Genomic DNA, 25276 nt, shown 5'->3' with positions numbered 1-25276 from the left:
ATTGGGTGGGAGTGGTCAGAGTATCTGTGGGATTGGGTGGGAGTGGTCAGAGTATCTGGGGGAGGGAGTGGTCAGAGTATCTGTGGGATTGGGTGGGAATGGCCAGAGTATCTATGGGAGGGGAAAGGAGTGGTCAAAGTATCTGTGGGATTGGGCGGGAGTGGTCAGAGTATCTGTGGGATTGGGTGGGAGTGGTTGAAGTATCTGTGGGATTGGGAGAGCATGTTCGGAGTATTTGTAGAAGTGGGTGGGAGTGGTTGGAGTATCTTTGGGAGTGGTTGGAGTATCTGTGGGAGGGGGAGGGAGGGTCAGAGTATCTGTGGGATTGGCAGGGCATGGTCGGAATATCTGTGGGAGTGGGAGGGAGTCGTCGGAGTATTTGTAGAAATGGGTGAGAGTGGTTGGAGTATCTGTGGGATTGGGAGGGTGTGGTCAGAGTATCTGTGTAGGTGGGTGTGAGTAGTTGAAGTATCTGTGTGGGTGTGTGGGAGTGGTCGGAGTATCTGTGGGATTGGGTGGGAGTGCTCAGAGTATCTGTGGGATTGGGTGGAAGTGGTTGAAGTATCTGTGTGGGTGGGTGTGACTGATCGGAGTATCTGTGCAATTGGCAGGGCATGGTTGGAATATCTGTGGGAGGGAGTGGTTGGAATATCTGTGGGAGTGGTGGGAGTGGTTGGAGTATCTGTGGGATTGGGAGGGTGTGGTTGGAGTATTTGTAGAAGTGGGCGGGAGTGGTTGGAGTATGTGTAGATGTGGGTGGAAGTGGTTGGAGTATCTGTGGGATTGGGAGGGCGTGGTTGGAGTATTTGTAGAAGTGGGTAGGAGTAGTTGGAGTATCTGTGGGATTGGGTGGAAGTGGTCAGAGTCTCTGTGGGAGTGGTTGGAGTATTTGTAGAAGTGGGTGGGAGTGGTCAAAGTATCTGTGGGATTGGGTGAGAGTGGTTGGAGTATCTTTGGGAGTGGATGGGAGTGGTCAGAGTATTTGTAGTAGTAGGTGGGCGTGGTCGGAGTATCTGTTTGAATGGGAGTGCACACACTTCTCTGCAAATCCTGTCGTTTTAAATAGTTAAGGTCTGAAGATATGTCTAGCCTCCATGGGTTAGTGTCAAACAAATCATGAGGGTTTAGATGCCCATAGCTACAATCAACAAAACCAATGACAGCAGTCTTAACTTGTTTCTCTGAAGGCCCGTTCCTCAGGTAATGCAAAAATCACAGTAATGTTATGGCAAGATGTAAATGCATGTTGTTTGTTGAACATGTGAAAAAATAATATGCTTTGAAATGATTTTTTTTTAATCTTACCAGTGCAATCACAGTGGCGCCAGCTCCAGCACATGCAACAATGTAGAGATGGTAGGACAAATAGAACTGTAATGAAAAAGACATGAAAGGAAAGGCATGTTGGATCCATATCATACTGAGCAATTCACTCACAGAATTTGTTTGTTCACAGAAGAATAATGATGCTTAAAACATTTGTTTATTTAGTTTAATGCTTTAGATAGAACAGTTTTCAACAGTTAAATTGTAAAACAACATTTTTAACACAAATTTATATAAATTACTTAGTAATGGAAGTCCCACTGGCCACGGGCATCTCTTTTGATATGTTACTAATAGTACAGGGTGTTTCAAAAAAAGTGATATTATTTGAGATGTAAATATCCCAGAAACTATATAGTCTAGGCAAATGAAACTGAACAGACTTAATGTTGAGCAATATAAAGGTTCACTCACAACCCGCCGTACGTGCTACTACAGGCGGTCTACGGTAAAAAATTTGGCATAACCGTGCTTGAGACTTGCGCAACACTTGCGTGTGTTCAGCGCCGTAGAAGGTCGCAGACTGGCCGTGGAGACTTTTGATCCTGCACATGCAAATTCTACGGGTCATGCGAAAAATAAGGAACGCATACACTACGTACAGGACCCGTACTCCTTTTGTATGCCTGAACCAAGTCAGCAGCACAGCTAGTAGGCGCTTTGTGATGACAGTAAGACGCACGAGTGACGCACGGTCATTGTACGAGTGACGTGCCTCAGAAGTACTACACAAACACTCCACACTTGCTATTTGTGTGGCCCCCAAGACAGAAGTACATCTCACTTTCTACCTATGGGCGGCATGGTGGTGTAGTGGTTAGCATGGTCGCCTCACAGCAAGAAGGTTCTGGGTTCAAACCCAGCGGCCGGCGAGGGCCTTTCTGTGTGCAGTTTGCATGTTCTCTCTGCGTGGGTTTCCTCCGGGTGCTCCGGTTTCCCCCACAATCCAAAGACATGCAGTTAGGTTGACGTGGGGCGGCCTTGGGCTGAAGTGCCCTTGATCAAGGTACCGAACCCCTGACTGCTCCCCGGGCGCTCTGGGCTGCCCACTGCTCTGGGTGTGTGTTCACTGCTTCAGATGAGTTAAATGCAGAGGATGAATTTCACTGTGCTTGAAGTGTGCATGTGACGAATAAAGGTTTCTTCTATGTGTGGCGTGCACACAGTGCACACAACCTGCACGTGACACGAGGGGCAAGACTCTGGGTATATATATTGGGGAGGAACCAAGGAACAGATCATGTAACGTGTAGCATTATAGAAGGGAAGAAGATGGCTGTCGTCATACCGCCGCAATGACTGAGGAAGTTGGACCCTTATAGGCAGTTGACAGAAGCTGAGGAGCAGCACGAAGCGATATTGTTCTTTAGCCGAAAGACAGATGCAGAATGCTGCAGACACGTTGGTTTTATACCCACTCCTGGCTTGCGTCACACACAAGTCATGACTGATTATCACGTGCTAATCACGTGCGTCACACATGCTTCACAAGTGCGGCCCGTACTCCTAGTGCAGGAAACTGGTAAAATGCAAGTCACATGCACTCCACACTCACTGAAAACGCACTGATCACGTGCGTCAGACATACGCTTTTCCACGGGCTAACAGCACGATTTTTCCCATGCCTCGAGGAAGTCAGGCATGCAACCTGTACTTGACAAGTACTTTGTCCGTACTCCTCCCCCAAACTTTCCCCCGGGTTCACCGCGACTCTGCAACACGGCTGCGAGCTACCAAACCCTGCGACGCGTGCGTGTCCAAAACACTTACGGCGGGTTGTGAGTGCGGCATAAGATTTATTCCTCAAAATTTGAATGAGAAATTCAAAGGTATGTGGAGTCCATGAACGATTTCACAAATTTTCAATACGCGCGCCACCTGAGACACAGACACACAGACAACCTTCCTCTTTGAACTTTTTGTGCCGTGTCCAAATCTGCATTGCAGTTGGTGCATTTTTAGAGAATTCTCTCATAAATGCACGCTGCACAGTCTTGTTCGACTGTGTTCGAGGGTACTCTAACACACAAAACGCCTTTTCTTTTCCAGTGAATGGCATTTCGATACCTTAAAAGATAAAAATAAAAAACATTAAACAGAAAATTTTGACCTGTTTCCACACATGGTGTTAAAATTTGAGGTCAATTGAACGAGAATTGGCAAAGTTATTAGATTGTGAAATGATTGTGAAATGATATCAAATTTTTTGAAATACCCTGTATTTAGATTTTATATATATTATAGCTTTCCCTCTTCTCAGTTATGTACAACGATTGAAATGCTTTGATTTTGCCTTGGGAACATCATTAACATAACATAACATACTTAACATACATTAGAGAACATATGCCAAAACTATGAAATTTCATTTTGGTATAAGACATTTCTGTAAGTCACTTTAGATAATGCTCATCTCATCTCATTATCTGTAGCTGCTTTATCCTGTTCTACAGGGTCGCAGGCAAGCTGGAGCCTATCCCAGCTGACTACGGGCAAAAGGCGGGGTACATTCTGGACAAGTCGCCAGGTCATCACAGGGCTGACACATAGACACCCATTCACACTTACGGTCAATTTAGAGTCACCAGTTAACCTAACCTGCATATCTTTGGACTGTGGGGGAAACCGGAGCACCCAGAGGAAACCCACGTGGACAACATGCAAACTCCACACAGAAAGGCCCTCGCCGGCCACTGGGTTCGAACCCGGACCTTCTTGCTGTGAAGCGACAGCGCTAACCACTACACCACCGTGCCGCCCCTTTAGATAATGCTATAAAATGTAAATCTATTGTTCCACTTTCAACATTTAAAATGGGCCCATTTCACACGAATATTTGGAATAATGGGCTGAACTTTACCTCACTGGTGTTGCAAATGTCAGCCAAGGTTTGCCCACATGCTTTCCCAGGATCTGCATTCCAGGGAATGACTCCTGATAAGACAACAGAATACAGCATCTTAGATTAGATGAAATGCAACTTCCAACCTTGTCATGTTGGAAAATACACTTGAGCATTGCATTTGCATGATCATATTTCATGATTTACAGATGAACAGAAGAGCAATAACGCCAACATTGGCTCCACGTAACTGAACTGAGTTACATTAACACAGTTTATTTTCGTACATCTAACATGATTTGATCATGTATTTTCAAAGCCCTGAAGAAAACTGACGTCCACATGCTCACCCGCAATGAGGATCAAACCCAGGTCATGGGTGTTCTGCAACCACTACACTAGTATGCATTTTTTAATCACATTAATGTAATACTACAGTTATAGTTCACATCAGTGCAACATCCCTGCAAGATTTCATAATTGGTTTTTAGTATGGGAGATGAAATCATGTTTTGATGAGTATTTGTATAAACTATATCTACACTCACCAGCCACTTTAATAGGAACTTGTTCTTGATTCTAAGATCCCTGTTCTTGGCTGCAGGACTGGAACCCAATGTGGTCTTCTGCTGTTGCATGCGGAGATGCTTTTCTGCTCACCACGGGTGTAAAGAGTTGCTATGAGTTCCTATATCCTTCCTGGCAGCTCAAACCAATCTGGCAAATTTCCTTTGACCTCTCTTACCAACAAGGCATTTGTTTCCACCCACAGAACTGTCGCTCACTTAGTGTTTTTTGTTTTTCGCACCATTCCGTGTAAACTCTAGAGACTGTTGTGTGTGAAAACCCCAGGAGATCAGCAGTTTCTGAAATACTCAAACCAGTCCATCTGGCTCAAACCAACACCCATGCCGCAGTGAAAGTCACACTTTGAGATCACAATTTTTCCCATTCTGATGTTTGACGTGAACATTAACTGAGGGTCTTGATTTGTATCTGCGTGATTTTATACATTGTGCTTCTGTCAAGGGATCAGCTGATGAGATAACTGCATAAAACAGCAGGTGGATGGGTGTTCCTAATAAAGTGGCTGGTCATTGAAATATTTTTTTTTCTTAAATCTGACTGACCACATATTCCATTTTTCTCAGTGTAGGTACTTTAGATTAAAGCGTGCACAATACTATTTATCAACACATTCTGAATTCTTGAGAGCACATTTATGCCAACTGTCCTTTAGGGAAATGCTTATTGTACCTGTTTTTTCTCTCTCTAACAGGCAACGAGCCAAGGCCTTCATGGCTGATCAATGGAAATTAGATTGTACAAAACACTAAGGTTGTATTCTGTTTCACTCCCCTTATTACTCACCATACTGCCTCACATCCACACAGATGTTGTCAACAGAGGTGAGGTTGGCGATGGGAGACTTCATGGCAGCGCATGTGGTCCACATGTTGTAGAAGAGGAAGACTGGCACAGCGGAAAAACCGAAAATGCCCAGCCAAGCCAAGCCCAGGATGTAGGTCAGGAACACAAACTGTGGGGAAATGTTCTCATTTGAACAGTGCATTTGTTGTTCTAATACATACAATAAAACATATATTAGTGTGAGCAGGGACGGGCAGTATTTATGATACATCTATTTAAAAATACCTATTTCACGTACAAAATAGGATTTCTGTAATTTGTATTCGATAGAGTTGATGAAAATGGATCCATATTTTTGTATCAAAATACTTTAGTGTTTTGTATTTTTGCAGTTTAAAAAATATCGTAAAATATGTTCTATGAAACGTTTACTTGACGACGTCATAAAAATGCAAAATGATACACGCAGCCTCTGAATGGCGCCTACTCAGAGGTAATCTGCCCAGGTTTTTGTTTTGCCTGATATGTAGTATTCTCTGTTTAGCCTTTTTGGAGTTTTAGTACATGTTTCACTAGAATGTGAATGTCTGTGTTAGGGTGCATCAGTTGCCCCCTAAAAATGAAAAGTTCCTCCGATCATGATGCATTTTTGTTTTTATGTTCCTTTTGGTAAGAAAACACACTGGGTGAAATATTTTGACGAAATTCAAAAGTTTAATGGTGGCACCAGGAGCTCAAAGTTATGGAAAAAGCTGCTATTTTATGACTTTTATGACAAAATTTCGATCACTTTTCATGAAACATTATGGCACCTTATAGAGTATACCAAATATCTTAGATACACATTTTTAGTACATATTCTAAATATATTATCAAGCACAGTTTGAGTTTTAGCTGTTCAGTGAATCATTGTTCAACTGCTTTTAAACAATACAAATGTATTATGAATCACATTAATGCTTCTCAATCCCTTGCAAAGGTTCTTAACATGAGCTCTGGGTCACAAGAAATCAATAAATGGAGTCCAGCATTGTGATTCAAACCTTACGCGAAAACATAAAATAAGCTTTTTTTTTGGCAAAAAATGAACCTCATGGTGCCACCATTAGACTTTTGAATATGGTCAAAAAATTTTACAGGATGTCTTTATTGGTGAAAAGGAACACCCAAACAAAAATGCATCAGATTTTATGAAAGTGAGGGCAACTGATGCACCCTACTATGGTATGTGTCCTCTAAACCCATATTCTACAGCTCTAATAGGTTCAGCGGTTACTCTATCAGGTCTGTACTCCTTGGCAAGTTAAATTGCAACTTTCTAATTACGTTTCTAGTTACGTTTGAAATCAAATTTAACCAGTTAATAATCAGCCAATAACTGTCGATTAATAATTATTGACTAAGTACTAAAATGGTTGTTTTCAACTTACAAATAGGTGTCCAATGGTTGATAACGAATGAATTGATTACTAAATGACTGTTTCCTAACTGAAGTAGCTGTATAGTAGGATCAGGCATTTGCATACCGTTGCATGAATGACGACCTGAAACATGATTTATGATTATATTTAGGATTAACAATCAAATGATTAATTAAGTACTTAGAAACTAGCTCTTATGGATAAAGGTGCTGTCAGTTGTCGGCGTATGAATGACTTGTTTGTCACTGAATCAGTGTTGCTCATGCAAAGTAGGTCCTTCATTACCAAACACCAAGAAACTAAATTATGATATAATGATGAATCATTGACAAACTGTTAGTTAAACCTTCATCTGGGTGAACACAGGGATATGTGGCGATCTGGAATGCAACAGGCAGGTCAGAATATTTGATAAGTTTCTAGCTGCATATGTCAGATTTATGGTATGTCTGATTAGGCAGAGAAAAACTCTGGCTCTCAAACATTGTAATGAATTACGTCAGTGTACTGGTGAAGGGACAGATCAAATAAGCTGGATAGAAAGTTTGCGAAGTGATTTCATGCTCCCTTGGAAAAGTAAAGTAATTTTAGTATTTTTAAAATATAAAAATACAGTACAGTGGATATAAAAAGTGTACACATCTCATTAAAATGACAGGTTTTTCTGATGAGACCATGATAAATCATTTCAAAACTTTTCCCACCCTTAATGTGACCTATAACCTGTACAATTCAATTGAAAAACAAACAAATCTGTTTGGGGGGGGAAAAACATAAAAAATAAAAACCGTACAATAAGCTGGTTGCATAAGTGTGCACACCCTTAAACTAATACTTTGTTGAAGCACCTTTTGCTTTAATTACAGCATTCAGTCTTTTTGGGTTCACACCTGCCATCAATTAAAATGACTCTGATTAACCCCAAATAAAGTTCAGACATTTACTCAGTTGCATCCTCCAGCAAAAGCCAGGGTTCACAGAGAGCTTACAAAGCGTCAAAGGGAGCTCATTGTTGAAAGGTATCAGTCAGGAGAAGGGTACAAAAACATTTCCACGGCATTAGATATACCATGGAGCACAGTGAAGACCGTCATCAAGAAGTGGAGAAAATATGGGACAACAGTGACATTCGCGAGAACTGGACGTCCCTCCAAAATTGATGAAAAGACAAGATGAAATCTGGTCAGGGAGGCTGCCGAGAGGCCGACAGCAACACTGAAGGAGCTGCAGGAATTTCTGGCAAGTACTGGTTGTGTACTACATGTGACAACAGTCTCCTGTATTCTCCATATGTCTGGACTATGAGGTAGGGTCAAAGAAAAACATCCAGGCCCGGCTAAATTTTGAAAAAATAAAAAAAAATCAACTCTCCCAAAAGCATGTGGGAAAATGTGTTATGGTCCGATGAACCCAAGGTTGAACTTTTTGGCCACAATTCCAAAAGGTATGTTTGGTGCAAAAACAACACTGCACATTACCAAAAGAACCCCATACCCACGGTGAAGCATGGTGGTGGCAGCATCATGTTTTGGGGTTGTTTTTCTTCAGCTGGAACAGGGGCTTTAGTCAAGGTGGAGGGAATTACGAACAGTTCTAAATACCAGTCAATTTTGGCCCAAAACCTTCAGGTGTCTGTTAGAAAGCTGAAGATGAATGAATGAATGAATGAATGAATTTATTTATTTCAAACATGTATAAAAAATGTATGTAACTATTTGTACATACAAAAGAAAGAAAACGAGAAATAAAAAAAAATAACATAAAGAGCTAAGACATTCCAAAACACCGCACATTGTTTGAAAAAGGAGTGGGAAGAAGTACAATACTTTTTTAATTTCCCACCCCTTTTTAACTACCCCGAAATCCTAACTACATTAATACACCTATAAAAATATATACCATATATACACTTCATGAATATCTATATAAATATATAATTACAAAAATAAATATATACTACATACCATATATACACCTCATAAATATCTATATAAATATATAATTACAAAAATAAATATCTACTACATACCTATCCCTATAAATATAAATATATATAAACTATCCCCATAAATAAATATATACCATATACTAAGTTAGTTCTAATATAACAATCAACCCTATTCTATTTATAGATTTATCCCTCATCATCCTCCGTTAACATACTTCCTCTTCCATGTACTTGTTTAAAAATATTTTTTGTACCTTTTTTAAACAGATTTATATTTGCACTTTGTTTTATTTCTGTCTCCAGTCTGTTCCATAAAGTCGCCCCACAGCTCGATACGCACATGCTTTTCATATTTGTTCGAATCTTTGGTTTTTTTAAATTTAGGTCTCCCCTTAGATTATATCCCCCCTCTCTTTCACTAAACATTCCTTGTATATTTTTTGGCAATAGATTATTTCTCGCTTTGTACATTATTTGTGCTGTTCTGAATTTGACCAGATCCATAAATTTCAACATGTGTGATTTTATGAATAGTGAGTTTGTGTGATCTCTGTATCCTGTTTTGTTTATTGTCCTTATTGCTCTTTTCTGTATTGTACATATCGGCTGCAGAGTGGTTTATGAAGAGGAATTTCATTTTTCAGCACGACAATGACCCCAAAAAAGTTTTGGAATGGCCCAGCCAGAGCCCAGACCTAAATCCAATTGAAAATCTGTGGGGTGACCTGAAGAGGGCTGTGCACAAGAGATGCCCTCGCAATCTGACAGATTTGTAGCGCTTTTGCAAGGAAGAGTGGGCAAATATTGCCAAGTCTAGATGTGGCAGGCTGATAGACTCCGACCCAAAAAGACTGAATGCTGTAATTAAAGCAAAAGGTGCTTCAACAAAGTATTAGTTTAAGGGTGTGCACACTTATGCAACCAGCTTATTGTACATTTTTATTTTTTATGTTTTTCCCCGGGCGGCACGGTGGTGTAGTGGTTAGCACTGTCGCCTCATAGCAAGAAGGTCCGGGTTCAAGCCCAGTGGCCGGCGAGGGCCTTTCTGTGTGGAGTTTGCATGTTCTCCCCGTGTCCACGTGGGTTTCCTCCGGGTGCTCCGGTTTCCCCCACAGTCCAAAGACATGCAGGTTAGGTTAACTGGTGACTCTAAATTGACCGTAGGTGTGAATGTGAGTGTGAATGGTTGTCTGTGTCTATGTGTCAGCCCTGTGATGACCTGGCGACTTGTCCAGGGTGTACCCCGCCTTTCGCCCGTAGTCAGCTGGGATAGGCTCCAGCTTGCCCGCGACCCTGTAGAACAGGATAAAGCGGCTACAGATAATGAGATGAGATGAGATGTTTTTTCCTCCGAACAGATTTGTTTGTTTTTCAGTTGAATTGTACAGGTTATAGATCACATTAAAGGTGGGAAAAGTTTTGAAATTATTTATCGCGATCTCATTTTTTTTTACATCAGAAAAATGTGTCATTTTAACAGGGTGTGTACACTTTTTATATCCACTGTAGTTCATTTTGATGGATGGCGTGGCTGCTGTAAGTGTAGTTTATTTTGATTCTCTTACAATTAGGGTATTTGGTAACTTATTTTAAAATACATTATGATGTATCTTTGCCCATCCCTGGGTGTGAGAACACTATGAGTGTACCACAATTACACTGTCTGTATCTGCATGTTTTTCATTTAATAACAGCAAAGGACAGGAAAAAAAATCACAATGAATCACTATTTGTTTTTATGTCTTCTTACACCACAGGTATGTCAGAAGATGCACGGCTTGACTGTAGCATCCTTCTCCAATACTTTCGATCTAGGGCATGCTCAGCAGTAAAGCCCCACTCACTTAAGTCCTGTGCCACTAGCTCTTTCCAGGCCTTGCGGGGCCTGCCTCTCTTTATCGCGCCATGATTCTTGCAGTCGTGGATGTAGAATGTATAAGCTAATATTTTTTAAATTAATTATATTTATATGTGATATACACTGTATGGGCAGCTGTGCTGCATCCCTAGCTCATACCAATAAAGCATCTCTAAACAACATTGACTAGTTTGTTAAATTATCAGGAGCAACCACTTTTTTTTAACAAAAGAAAAACCTAAAGTCAATATATTTTAGTTATGTTTGAACATGTGAACTTCATTATTCAAATTCATTATTTTTCTCTCTCATGTTCTATTCACATCTATTTCCATTTATAGCAATGAAATTGTAAAGAAGGTGATGTTTAAATTGCCAGCACATCATCTTTTTACCTCAGATACAATGGTGCTTGAAAGTTTGTGAACCCCTTAGAATTTTCTATATTTCTGCATAAATAGGACCTAAAACATCATCAGATTTTCACACAAGTCCTAAAAGTAGATAAAGAGAACCCAGTTAAACAAATGAGAAAAAAATATTATACTTGGTCATTTATTTATTGAGGAAAATTATCCAATATTACATATCTGTGAGTGGCAAAAGTATGTGAACCTCTAGGATTAGCAGTTCATTTGAAGGTGAAATTAGAGTCAGGTGTTTTCAATCAATGGGATGACAATCAGGTGTGAGTGGGCACCCTGTTTTATTTAAAGAACAGGGATCTATCAAAGTCTGATCTTCACAACACATGTTTGTGGAAGTGTATCATGGCACGAACAAAGGAGATTTCTGAGGACCTCAGAGAAAGTGTTGTTGATGCTCATCAGGCTGGAAAAGGTTACAAAACCATCTCTAAAGAGTTTGGACTCCACCAATCCACAGTCAGACAGATTGTGTACAAATGGAGGAAATTCAGGACCACTGTTACCCTCCCCAGGAGTGGTCGACCGACAAAGATCACTCCAAGAGCAAGGCGTGTAATAGTCAGCGAGGTCACAAAGGACCCCAGGGCAACTTCTAAGCAACTGAAGGCCTCTCTCATATTGGTTAATGTTAATGTTCATGAGTCCACCATCAGGAGAACACTGAACACCAATGGTGTGCATGGCAGGGTTGCAAGGAGAAAGCCACTGCTCTCCAAAAAGAACATTGCTGCTCATCTGCAGTTTGCTAAAGATCACATGGACAAGCCAGAAGGCTACTGGAAAAATGTTTTGTGGACGGATGAGACCAAAATAGAACTTTTTGGTTTAAATGAGACGCGTTATGTTTGGAGAAAGGGAAACACTGCATTCCAGCATAAGAACCTTATCTCATCTGTGAAACATGGTGGTGGTAGTATCACGGTTTGGGCCTGTTTTGCTGCATCTGGGCCAGGACGGCTTGCCATCATTGATGGAACAATGAATTCTGAATTATACTAGCGAATTCTAAAGGAAAATGTCAGGACATCTGTCCATGAACTGAATCTCAAGAGAAGGTGGGTCATGCAGCAAGACAACGACCCTAAGCACACAAGTCATTCTACCAAAGAATGGTTAAAGAAGAATAAAGTGAATGTTTTGGAATGGCCAAGTCAAAGTCCTGACCTTAATCCAATCGAAATGTTGTGGAAGGACCTGAAGTGAGCAGTTCATGTGAGGAAACCCACCAACATCCCAGAGTTGAAGCTGTTCTGTATGGAGGAATGGGCTAAAATTCCTCCTAGCCGGTGTGCAGGACTGATCAACAGTTACCGGAAACGTTTAGTTGCACTTATTGCTGCACAAGGGGGTCACACCAGATACTGAAAGCAAAGGTTCACATACTTTTGCCACTCACAGATATGTAATATTGGATTATTTTCCTCAATAAATAAATGACCAAGTATAATATTTTTGTCTCATTTGTTTAACTGGGTTCTCTTTATCTACTTTTAGGACTTGTGTGAAAATCTGATGATGCTTTAGGTCATATTTATGCAGAAATATAGAAAATTCTAAAAGGTTCACAAACTTTCAAGCACCACTGTATGAGTATTATGATAAATAATTATTTAAATAGACACATCCCTCCCCCTCACATGTTGTAATGATACTTTTGGTGGCTATATGAGATGGGGTGAACATGACGTGGAGTCATTTTTACACGTTTGTTTCACTTCAGTTATATGTATAATTTGTCAGATGTTCATTGCCATTGAGACGCTGAGGCAAGTATATTAGGTTCAAAATAATGTTTGTATTGCAATCCTTTATTAAAAATACGAACTAGGTCGTTTTGATATAACCAGAACATACAGGATGATGCTCAATCACACAATAATATGGTGACCTAGTTAAACGTTATCCATGGGGATTAGAGCTACTGCGTATGCAAACCTCACAAACACAAACACATGTGCGTGTGTGAGTATTTGTGTGCCTGACTCTCACCATGGCACTGATGCAGCGGCCACACACGGTGGTCTTGAACTCGCTGTGCATCTCTTTTACTGCGCTGGTCGTGTAAAAGCCCTCAGCCAGCAGGATGATACCATACAGGAAGAAGAAAGAGGCAATGCCGTAGATGATGTACTGCAGAATCTGAACACTGGATAGAAAAAAAACATAAAAAGAAAATATGCTTTTACCTAAAAAAAAGTCGCATTACTGATAAGGCAGACATGGTACAGATTGGTCCTGAATTTTATACACTATTAGGCTACTATTATGTAGTACATTATGTATCATGTAGTATTAACTGTGTCCAAAATATTGCACTGATTTACAACTATTTTTTAAATTTTATTTTATTTTACATTATGTAAACTCATAACTTACAATATATTTTTAAAAACCAAGTCAAATGTGTTCTTTCAGCTTGTTTAGAAATCCCAATATGAAATGCAAGTACATTTTACTCACACACCATTTGTCTAGTTAAAACACACACACACACACACACACACACACACACACACACACACACAAAAAAAAAAACACTGAGACATTATATTATTCATTCAAACATCGACACTAACATGCTCGTAATATGGTAATTATTGTCTCCTAATGGCTCATAACTGCAACTGATTTAAACAGTTCGATGTTTTATGTATTACTGTCACTTAGGGTTCGGCAAAATAATTGAAAAAATAAAACAAGCTCATACACAATTTTGTTTTATTATTATCAATCAGCAAATAACCAGGTACAAAAGTAGATTTTAACATCAAATATGTGAATTGTTTAATTCGTGTTATGCAGTCAACTCCAGAATTATTGGCACCCTTGGCAAACATGGGTTAAAAAAAAGTCGACGTATCCTATTTATTTGTTTGTTTGTTTGTTTGTTTGTTTGTTTGTTTAATGTTTACCCGAGTGTTTAGGAACCCAGTCATCCATGAGTTCCTGTTTCACTGGGGTATAAATATGAGGTGACACAGAGGTCTTAGTCATTCATCAACATGGGGGAGATTAGAGAATACAGAACAACTTGGTCATGGTTGGACTATGATCCAATACCTGCATCTACTGTACATCCACATAAAAATGGTTCAATGATCACAGAATCAGGCTTTTGACGTGACCATCCCAGTCCCCGACCTAAAGCCCATTGTAAACTTATGGGGTGAGCTGAAGGGAAGAGTACACAAGAGACAATGTCCCTCTGAGTTACATCTGTCCCTCTGAGTTACATGTCGGTCCTGGGATTGAGATGCTGACCTCTTCTGCTCCTCAGACCTGCCTGATCCATCCTGGTGCCCTGTGTCTGGTTGGAGTCTCATCGCATCGCTCCTGTGGAGGGCGGCCCCATGTGGACAGTTGGGGGTCGCGCCTGGAGGACGCTCTGGACTCTTGCAGTGGTGCTTTTGTGGCTGGGGACTGCAGTTGACTTGCTGATTTGGGGACTGCAGTTGACTTGCTGACTATAGGACTGCAGTTGACTTGCTGACTTTTGGGACTGCAGTTGTCGTGAACGGTTTTGCGCTCGGGTTTCCGTCGGTGGGAGGTTTATAGCATCAACGAAGCTGAATTTGTTAGGACTGTTAATGTTATAGTCATGCTGTCTGTTGTTGCCTGGATGGGGATGAGTTCCCTTTTGAGTCTGGTTCCTCTCGAGGTTTCTTCCTCATGTCGTCTGAGGGAGTTTTTTCTTGCCACTGTCGCCACAGGCTTGCTCATTGGGGATAGATTAGGGATAAAATTAGCTCATGTTTTAAGTCGTTCAAATTCTGTAAAGCTGCTTTGCGACAATGTTTATTGTTAAAAGCGCTATACAAATAAACTTGACTTGACAATGTAGAATCTGTTAGGACTGGGACTGTTTTGGCCTCTAGAGGCCATTGTTATTTCCTTTCTGGTCATGTTTGTTTTGGGCCTCTAGAGGTCACCACTGTGTTCTGTGTTTTGTCTCATTGCCTGTTTCCTGCCCCGCCCTGTCCTTAATTAGCTTGTGTATTTATACCCCTGAGTTCAGTCCTCTTGTCACGGAGTCTTTGTGCTGTTATGTTTAGCTCCAGTTACCTCTGTTCCGATTTCCTCGCCCGTGTCTTTGTGGTTTTTGTACTTTGCTTTCTTTTGGACTTTTTGGATTTTGTGTTTACCATTTTGGATCCTCTGAGTGTTTGTATTTTTGCCTCTTCTTTTCTGGTTTTTTGGCTCTTTGTTTCTTTGAACTTTTGTTTTTTTTCCTGGTTATCTTCTGAGCGTTTGGATTATACTTTTGTTTTTGCCTTGGATTGTAAATAGTGTAAATATTGTAAATAAACCTTTTGATACTTTTTCTACTTCCGCCTCACGCCTCTGCATTTGAGTCATCCCCCTGGTGGCCTAGTGGGGGTTTGCTGGATTATCACACCAGTGAACCAGGTTCGAATCCCAGCAAAACCCTAACAGAAAGACTCCGTCATGACCGACTCAGCAGAGGCTTCTTCATCTGTTTACCCGGCGAACCTTCAGGGAATGATGGCTGCATTAACACGCCTCGGATCCACCATGGACACTCATGGACGGACTCTCGCAAGCCAACGTGAGATCCTTGCTCACCACGAGGTACTGCTTCAGCAGATTGGGAGAACCCTGGCACAGCTGACTTCTCTGCCCCCATCTCCTCTGCCTGATTCTGCTCCTGCTCCACCATCCACTCCTGCTCCAGTGCCTCCTGCCATGCTGCCTTCTTCAGCTCGCGAACCCAGCCTTCCTGCACTACAGAGGTATGACAGCAAGCACAGTGAGTGTCGAGAGTTCCTTACCCAGTGTCAACTCACCTTTGAGCTTCAGCCTACCACCTACACTACGGATCGCCGCAAGATTGCCTTTGTGATAACCTTGTTAGCTGGTAAGGCACGAGCCTGGGCTACTGCTATCTGGCAGAGACAGGGACCTGAGCGCTCTGATTTCCAGCTGTTTACTGAGGAGATGCTACGTGTCTTCGATCAAGCAGACATCAGTAAAGACGCAGCCAGAAAGCTCATGTCCATCCGGCAAGGGGGAAGCGTCGCAGACTACGCTATCTCGTTCCGGATGCTCGCAGCAGTAAGTGGATGGAACGAGACTGCCCTGGTGTCAGCCTTCCACCATGGTCTGTCTGACCCCATCAAAGACGGTCTGGCTTCTATCGGATGCCCAAGTGACCTCGAAACACTGATCTCACATTCTACTCGTCTGGACAACAGGATGAGAGAACACCGCCAAGTCCTGAGCCTCCCTGGCCTCCCTGCCTCTACCTGGAGCCCGTCTACCTCCTCCAGTGACTGTCCAGAACCCATGCAAGTGGGCCGTACTCGTCTCTCCGCATCTGAGAGGGAGCGCAGAAGGAGGGACAAGTGCTGCATCTACTGTGGCAAGCCTGGTCACTTCCGAGCATCATGTCCCGAACTCTCGGGAAAAGGACCGCCCCGTCCAGCTGAGGGAGGATTGTGATGGGGCCTACCCTCTCTCCCGGACTCCCTGGCCAAGGAATCTACATCCCGGTCTCCATCTCCTGGGGTGAGTCCGTCCACTCTTGTCAAGCTTTGTTAGACTCAGGGGCGGCTGGAAACTTTATGTATATTCACTTCGCCCAAAGTATCAATGTCCCGACTGCACCTCTTGAAGTCCCACTGTCTGTGTCTACCCTGGATGGCCAAGCCTTAGGTGACGGAAGAGTCACCCAAGTAACTTCTCCAGTCTTCCTCCAGTCTCAAGGTCACAAGGAAGAAATATCCCTGCACCTGATTACTTCACCTGAGTTCCCAGTTATTCTAGGTCTCCCTTGGCTTACCCGCCACAACCCTCGTATAGACTGGGTCACTAGCCAGGTTGTGGAGTGGGGTCCTGCTTGCTATGCCTCTTGTCTGCTCTCTAGCTCTCCTGTGTCTCCTGCCGAGCCTCCTGATCTCACCGAGTTATCTCAAGTTCCCACAGAGTACTGGGATCTTAAGGAAGTTTTCAGCAAGAGCAGGGCCGCCGTTCTTCCTCCGCACCGTGCCTACGACTGTGCCATCAACTTGCTCCCTGGGACTACCCCTCCTCGTGGCAGACTGTTTTCCCTCTCTCAGCCAGAACGCAAGGCCATGGAGGAATACCTCAAAGACGCCCTGGTCTCTGGGTTCATTCGACCCTCCACCTCACCCGCTGGTGGCGGCTTCCTCTTTGTCGGCAAGAAGGATGGGGGGCTCCGACCATGTATTGACTACAGGGGCCTGAACAAGATCACTGTGCGCAACCGATATCCCCTTCCGCTGATGTCCACAGCATTCAACCTGCTCCAAGGCGCCACCGTCTTCACCAAGTTGGACCTACGGAACGCATACCACCTCATCCGTATCCGACAGGGAGACGAGTGGAAGACTGCCTTTAACACCCTGTCTGGGCTCTACGAATACCAGGTGATGCCCTTCGGACTCACCAACGCACCAGCTGTTTTTCAGGCCCTAATCAACGACGTCTTGAGGGACATGATTAACCTGTACGTTTTTGTCTACCTCGACGACATCCTTATCTTTTCCAAGACCATGCAGGAGCACCGCCACCATGTCCGCCAGGTTCTCCAGAGGCTGCTACAGAACAATCTGTTCGCCAAGGCCCAGAAATGCGAATTTCATGTTCCCGAGGTCTCCTTTCTGGGTTTTATTGTACGGACAGGCCAACTCCAAATGGACCCAGCCAAGACCCTGGCCGTCTGGGACTGGCCCACTCCCAAGTCCGTCAAAGAGGTTCAGCAGTTCTTAGGATTTGCTAACTTCTACCGCAAATTTATCAGGAACTTTAGTTCTGTAGCAGCACCCATGTCGGACCTCACCAAAGGGACAGGTGGATCTTATGTCTGGTCTCCTCAGGCGGAAAAGGCGTTCAAAGACCTCAAGGACCGCTTCTGCATGGCACCCATTCTGGTCCTCCCGGACACCTCCCAACCATTCATCGTGGAGGTGGACGCCTCAGACAGTGGTATCGGCGCGGTGCTCTCTCAATGTTCGGAAGGAAAGCTGCACCCCTGCGCTTACTTCTCCCACCGCCTGAGTCCTGCGGAGTCCCGGTACAATGTGGGGGATTGAGAACTGCTAGCGGTCAAACTGGCCCTTGAGGAGTGGAGGCACTGGCTGGAGGGAGCGCAACATCCATTCCTGGTTTGGACGGACCACAAGAACCTGGAGTACCTCCAGCAAGCCAAGAGACTGAACCCACGACAGGCTAGGTGGGCCCTGTTTTTCAGTCAGTTTGACTTCACCCTATCGTACCGCCCCGGCTCCAAGAACACCAAACCTGATGCACTGTCCAGGCTGTTCTCTGCCACTAACAGGGAGAGTGAATTCAGGCCTATCATCCCTATATCCCGGATTGTGGCTCCTGTCTGCTGGGGTATTGAGGAGACCGTTCAACAAGCTCAACATCGGGACCCTGATCCTGGGACGGGGCCACCGGGCCTCCTGTACGTCCCTCGTCAAGTCCAGGCCAAGGTTCTCCAGTGGGGTCACTCTTCCCCTCTTACCGCCCAACCGGGAGCTCGGAGGACCCTGGACTTCCTGAAAAGACGCTTCTGGTGGCCTAACATGGAGAAGGAAGTGAGGTCATTCGTCCTGTCCTGTGAGGTCTGCACCAGAACCAAGAACCCGCGACAGCGTCCCCAGGGTCTCCTGCATCCTCTGCCTATTCCCCGGCATCCCTGGTCCCACGTGGCAGTTGACTTCATCACGGGTCTCCCTGAGTCTCAAAGTAACACTGTCATATTGGTCATAGTGGACAGATTCTCCAAGGCCTGCCGCTTTATTCCACTGTGTAAACTCCCCTCTGCCCTTGACACTGCTAAATTGTTGTTCACTCATGTCTTCCGAGTTTTTGGTCTCCCTCAGGACATCGTCTCTGACCGGGGGCCCCAGTTCTCCTCCCGAGTATGGCACAGCTTCTGCAAGAGCATCGGGGCCACTGCCAGCCTCTCCTCTGGGTTCCACCCCCAGTCCAACGGCCAGACGGAGAGGCTCAACCAGGACCTGGAAACCACCCTGCGAGGCCTGGCTATGGATAATCCGACATCGTGGAGCACCTGGCTGCCATGGGCAGAGTACGCCCACAACACCCTGCAGTCATCGGCCACCAAGCTGTCGCCGTTCCAGTGCCAATTCGGGTTCCAGCCACCTCTGTTTCCAGACCAGGAGGAGGACGCTGGGGTGCCCTCGGTCAACCATTATATGAGACGGTGTCGCAAGACCTGGAGCAAGGTCAGGAGGACAGTCATCCAGACCTCCAGTACCAACCAGACTCAGGCCAACCGCCATAGGAGACCGGCCCACACTTTCCGCCCTGGGCAGCGGGTTTGGCTGTCCACCAAGGACCTTCCGCTGCGGGTGGAGAACCGCAAGCTTGCTCCTCGCTACATTGGCCCCTTTAAGGTTGTACGCAGAGTTTACCCTGTCTCCTACCGGCTCCAGTTACCACGTACGCTAAGGATCAACCCCACAGTCCATGTTTCCCTGTTGCGGCCCGTACTGACGTCCACGTATGCCCCTGCCCCTAGGAACCCCCCACCCCCCCGCATCTTCCAGGGTCAGACTGTGTTCACCGTGCCCTGCCTGCTGGACTCCCGCTGGGTTCGTGGGGGCCTCCAATATCTTGTGGACTGGGAGGGCTATGGCCCTGAGGAGCGCTGCTGGGTCCCAGCTCGGGACATACTCGATAAAGAACTTTGTCGGGACTTCCATTCGGCCCATCCTGATCGTCCTGGGAACGTCAGGAGACGCTCCTGGGGGGGGGGTCCTGTTAGGACTGGGACTGTTTTGGCCTCTAGAGGCCACTGTTATTTCCTTTCTGGTCATGTTTGTTTTGGGCCTCTAGAGGTCACCACTGTGTTCTGTGTTTTGTTTTTGTCTCATTGCCTGTTTCCTGCCCTGTCCTGTCCTTAATTAGCTTGTGTATTTATACCCCTGAGTTCAGTCCTCTTGTCACGGAGTCTTTGTGCTGTTATGTTTAGCTCCAGTTACCTCTGTTCCGATTTCCTCGCCCGTGTCTTTGTGGTTTTTGTACTTTGCTTTCTTTTGGACTTTTTGGACTTTGTGTTTACCATTTTGGATCCTCTGAGCGTTTGTATTTTTGCCTCTTCTTTTCTGGTTTTTTGGCTCTGTGTTTCTTTGAACTTTTGTTTTTTTCCTGGTTATCTTCTGAGCGTTTGGATTATACTTTTGTTTTTGCCTTGGATTGTAAATAGTGTAAATATTGTAAATAAACCTTTTGATACTTTTTCTACTTCCGCCTCACGCCTCTGCATTTGAGCCATCCCCCTGGTGGCCTAGTGGGGGTTTGCTGGATTATCACACCAGCGAACCAGGTTTGAATCCCAGCAAAACCCTAACAGAATCACTCATGCAGGATTTGGTGGATTCTGTACTGGGGAGTAATCTTATATTTATTGTTCTGTGTTCTCCAATCTGCAAAGGAAGGTCGCACAAATTGCTAAATGCAGGGGTGCCAATAATTGTGACATGCAAAAAAAATTACATGATTAGGATTTTAGGATTTATGGCATTCGTTATGTGTCTTCATATTTCCCCATAATTAAAAAATAACATTTTTATTTCGTCATGAATGATAATGCAATGGACTTTTGGAGTCTATTGCAGTCTGAACCTTGTGTCTTGAGCCTGGAGTTCAAAAGCAATAATCTATTAATTCAGTACTGAACTGAAAAATCAGCACTGGCACAGATCTAGTGGTTATACCATAATATTCACAGGCATTTTGTTCACACATATTCAGGCACAATATCCAAGACTGCAGCAGATGGTGATACATAATGTTACCTAAAATACATTCCTATTTCCTGTGTCTCGATACGTCTCCACGTCTCTCCTTTCCCCCTCCTACTCCCTTTCTTTGTTTGCCATACATATTTATGCAAGACCACAGAACCAAAATGGACACAGCTTGTAAAATGTGAAAGGTAAAATATTGTAAATGTAACTGTAAATGGATCCTGTCACCTTTTAGTACCATCTGATGTACTAAAAGGTATATATATATATATATATATATATATATATATATATATATAAACCATCATAATCTGCATGCATATTTATGCCTATCCCCCCACGCCTCACACACTCACACGTCACCGAGGGTGGCATGGTCGGCTGTGATGTGGGAGAAGTGGTTCTCCAGCATTGTCATGGTGCTCGTCAGTGCCACATGCCCACAGCCGCAGAACAGAGCCACGCCTGAGAAGCACAGGATGGTGGCCACCAGCGAGGCGTACGGCACGCCACCCAGACATTTAATGCAGCAGTCCGAGCAACCTGCAATTAGACGAAAAGACGATAAAGTGATTATATTGCAATATTAGATTAGTGAGCCACTGCAGCAGTCGGCATGACTGTACTTACCGCACATTAGCCGAGTTAATGATTTTCTGGCTCTGAGGCTAATGTGTGGGGATAAATGAGGTTAATTAGCATCATTCATAGAATCAACTGCATGCCAAAAGCATCACACACATCACATGTAGCTCTAATGCAAGTCTAAAGTCGCAAAGTACGGGCATCAAATATGTCTTCTTTGGTTAACATTGTTAAAGTGGAAAATGTGTGCTAATTTGATGTTTTTCCAAATTTGAGTTTCCATTAAAGCTGATATTTTACAGTTAGACATCTTTATTAAGAGTCAGAGAAACAAAAATGCATCGTTGTCCAATGAGTTACAGTCATTTGGCAGGTAATTGTATTCAGCTTAACAGTTGAATATGCAACAATGAAAAGTACTTGGAAAATGCGCACTCTGAAAGACGAGAGACTATGAGGCTGTCCACACGGCAACGGATTCAGGTGAATCTGATAAAATTGTTTATCGTTTCTGCCTGGCGTCCACATGGCACCGGCGTTTTGGGTGCCCCAAAAAGAAATCTTTTGAGAACGGGTTCCAGAGTGAAAAAAATCTGGCAACGGCCCCGTTGCGAAGTCATCTGGATGAGTAGAACGGATTTGTTTACAATGACGTTACAACCACATGACTGTCAGTGCTTCACGCCGGGTAGAAGTGTAACGAACTCGATGCGGGTTGTCAACAAATCCTATAACTTGGTTCATGAAACGCGCTTACAAAATATTTTCACTGTGAATATTTATTGTGTAATGGTGCAAAGTGAGAGAGAGAGAGAGAGAGAGAGAATAGCCCTTAGGGCAGAGTCTTTAGTCCAAACACTGCGGAAGCAGTACCAAACCGCGCACCGCCCGTGTGCTTTCCAAAAACAAAAACAATCCCGCCAGCAAACATAGGAAAAAAAAAGGAGCGATCTCACCTCTTCAGATGTTGGTTTAAGTCCGACAATACATTCCTCAAAAAGGGCGTAGAAGAACAAAGTAATCCATCAACGTGTAGCATTCAATTTATTCCGGACCATTAAAGAATTCTGGAGGATCTCAGAATGTTGGCGTACCGGCTTCCATCTACCCCCATTCATTCCTCTTTCCGCGTCTTTCGTTTTACGCTACTGATTAATAATCAAAACTTTGTGTGGCTAATGCTACAGAAGAAGGGGTTTATGTGCATGCGTCTACTTCTTCTATTGTTCTGGTGTCTCTGATGGGACCGTCTTACAGCGCACGTAGAGGTGTGGCATGTGTATTGCATCGTTTTCAGCAAGCGTTGCGTTGCCATATGGACCTGAAATTTTACTGATCCGTTGCCCATGTGGATGCGATATTTAAAAAAAAATCTTGTTGCCGTTGTCGTGTGGATGTAGCCTAATACTAGTTCCTAAAAGTGCTAGAGTGGTCTAAGTGGTAACTCAGAAGATCAATTTCAACCGAAGGAGGCTTTAAGAATAGATACCTAATAGTGCAGAGAAATACACAGAAGTGTTATGTCTGAAGAAACATGTCTTTATATCTTTGCAGAAGGAACAGAGACCAGAAAGGGAAGCTCATTCCAGCACTGTGGAACTGTGCTACGGTTACTGTACTACCCTCTTGGATTGGTAGCTGTATTGCTTCAAAGGTAAAAGCTCAAGACATGGTTCAAGATAAAAGGGAACTGAAGTAATTTTAAAACTTGCTTTATTTCTTAATTAACGTGTTATTCAATTATGTTTTCGGTTTTATTAACCTTATATCATGACTCGTATTGGCATATTACACTTATCAGCCTTTTTGGTGTTTAGCCATGTTGAATGGAGTTCGTTTGGTCCACGGCAGGCGTCACTTATCCACACGATCTTCACGAGACTTGTGCGAGACTTCAAACGTGAAGTGTCAGCGCCGCCATTTTGAAAACTGTTTACACAGCGGCCAGATCTCCATATCATTCCAATTTAGATTAATTTCGAGATTTGCCAGCTTCATCAGTGATGGAGATTATTCCATACAACTTCAAACCAACGTGGAGTAGAGAAGAGTTGGAAAGAAAACAGGATAAGGACTAGTCTGTCGCGCTGGTATTTACGTCATTACTGTCATACAATTAAAACATGCCAGATCAGGCGGCTGGTGGGTTTTCAAAATAATAAATACATGCATGTATTTTTGCGATAAATACATATTATACTGAGCGCATTTCCCACATAATCCTCACTAAGGTTTCGGACAGCACTACAAAATGGCGTCCCCACTATATAGTGAGTAAGGAGCGATTTCGGACACAGGGAAAACTTCCGGCTTGATTACGTCAGCATTCGAAAGAGGGCGCATGCGTCTTTTGACAACATTGGCAGATGTTGGTCACTTTGATTTCTGTTGTACGTTTTACTTCCGTCCTATGATGTCTCGCACAGGTCTCAGCGAATCTCATTTCTGGCCATTGCTTTGACATATGGACTGATATATTACATAGCATATTTCAAACACTCATAACTTGCTATAGCAGAGACAAAATAGCTGTCAGAAATGCATTCCTATATTTAATAAAATGAGATAAATAGAATTTTGATCGGGCGGCACAGTGGTGTAGTGGTTAGCACTGTCGCCTCACAGCAAGAAAGTCTGGGTTCGAGCCCTGTGGCCGGTGAGGGCCTTTCTGTGCGGAGTTTGCATGTTCTCCCTGTGTCCGCGTGGGTTTCCTCCGGGTGCTCCGGTTTCCCCCACAGTCCAAAGACATGCAGGTTAGGTTAACTGGTGACTCTAAATTGACCGTAGGTGTGAATGTGAGTGTGAATGGTTGTCTGTGTCTATGTGTCAGCCCTGTGATGACCTGGCGACTTGTCCAGGGTGTACCCCGCCTTTCGCCCGTAGTCAGCTGGGATAGGCTCCAGCTTGCCTGCGACCCTGTAGAACAGGATAAAGCGGCTTGAGATAATGAGATGATATGAGAATTTTGATCATAAAAAAATTTACTTCAGTTCTCCTTTAATCTGCTTCTCTGGCTTGAGCCTAAAAACAAACAAAAATTCACACACAAACAAACTCATTCAACTAATTCTCATCATGATAAATTCATATTAGTTATTTTCAGCTCACCATCTACAAATAGCATAAGATAACCGAGAACACTGTCAAAATGTTGAGTGACGTGTTGGACAGGCTCAGCGGTTAGGTTAGGCTCTAACATTACTAAACGAACCTTCCGGCAATATTCTAAAAATAGGATATTATAATGGATTGCTTTCCAGTGTTCCCAGATATACAGTATAAAAAAAATGAATATATCTGTTGACTTTCCTACAAATAAAACATTATAGGAATGATTTGTAAAAACAATCAATAAACATTCTCTTAATCTAAAATTGTTAGCTGGGTCAAACCAGTCACACCACATAAAATTGGAACTTCCCTATCCATGTGAATTTGATTTTTTTTACACCAACGAAGCAGTAATATTGAAACTGAAATTAAGCTTGAGCAGTTGAAGACCCAGTAGCTCTGACCATTATTCAGAAAGGAAATTATGCAAGAACTGAAAGGACAGTGATATAGAAACCAAGCTGAGCATTTTTCTACCAAACTGAACATCACAAATTCCCATACTATTTCCAAGAAATGCCTTTCTTAGAAATAGTACTGAAGGCAAAGATACTCAAAAAAGATACTCCAGAACATTTAAAATGCTTGTCACTGTCACACTGTAGCTATGGGGAACATTAAATAT

General features: G+C 43.4%; 1 protein-coding gene across 3 annotated transcripts in view; it reads right to left on the bottom strand.

The window, feature by feature from the left end:
• The window catches only part of gpm6ba (glycoprotein M6Ba), a 110322-nt gene that overhangs the window by 5635 nt on the left and 79411 nt on the right, over window positions 1-25276 (bottom strand). For all 3 annotated transcript variants that reach the window (XM_060898757.1, XM_060898756.1, XM_060898758.1), the window contains exons 2-6: window positions 21312-21498; window positions 13184-13340; window positions 5540-5708; window positions 4187-4260; window positions 1306-1371 (exon numbers count right to left, since the gene is read on the bottom strand). In XM_060898757.1, coding sequence (XP_060754740.1) covers window positions 1306-1371; window positions 4187-4260; window positions 5540-5708; window positions 13184-13340; window positions 21312-21498 — 653 coding nt within the window. The remainder of the gene's footprint in view (window positions 1-1305; window positions 1372-4186; window positions 4261-5539; window positions 5709-13183; window positions 13341-21311; window positions 21499-25276) is intronic.

The sequence above is a fragment of the Neoarius graeffei genome, chromosome 18, assembly GCF_027579695.1.
Source record: "Neoarius graeffei isolate fNeoGra1 chromosome 18, fNeoGra1.pri, whole genome shotgun sequence".
NCBI classification, from domain to species: Eukaryota; Metazoa; Chordata; class Actinopteri; order Siluriformes; family Ariidae; genus Neoarius; species Neoarius graeffei.
Note: the sequence above shows the minus strand (reverse complement) of the source record. Positions and strands in the feature narration are given on the sequence as shown.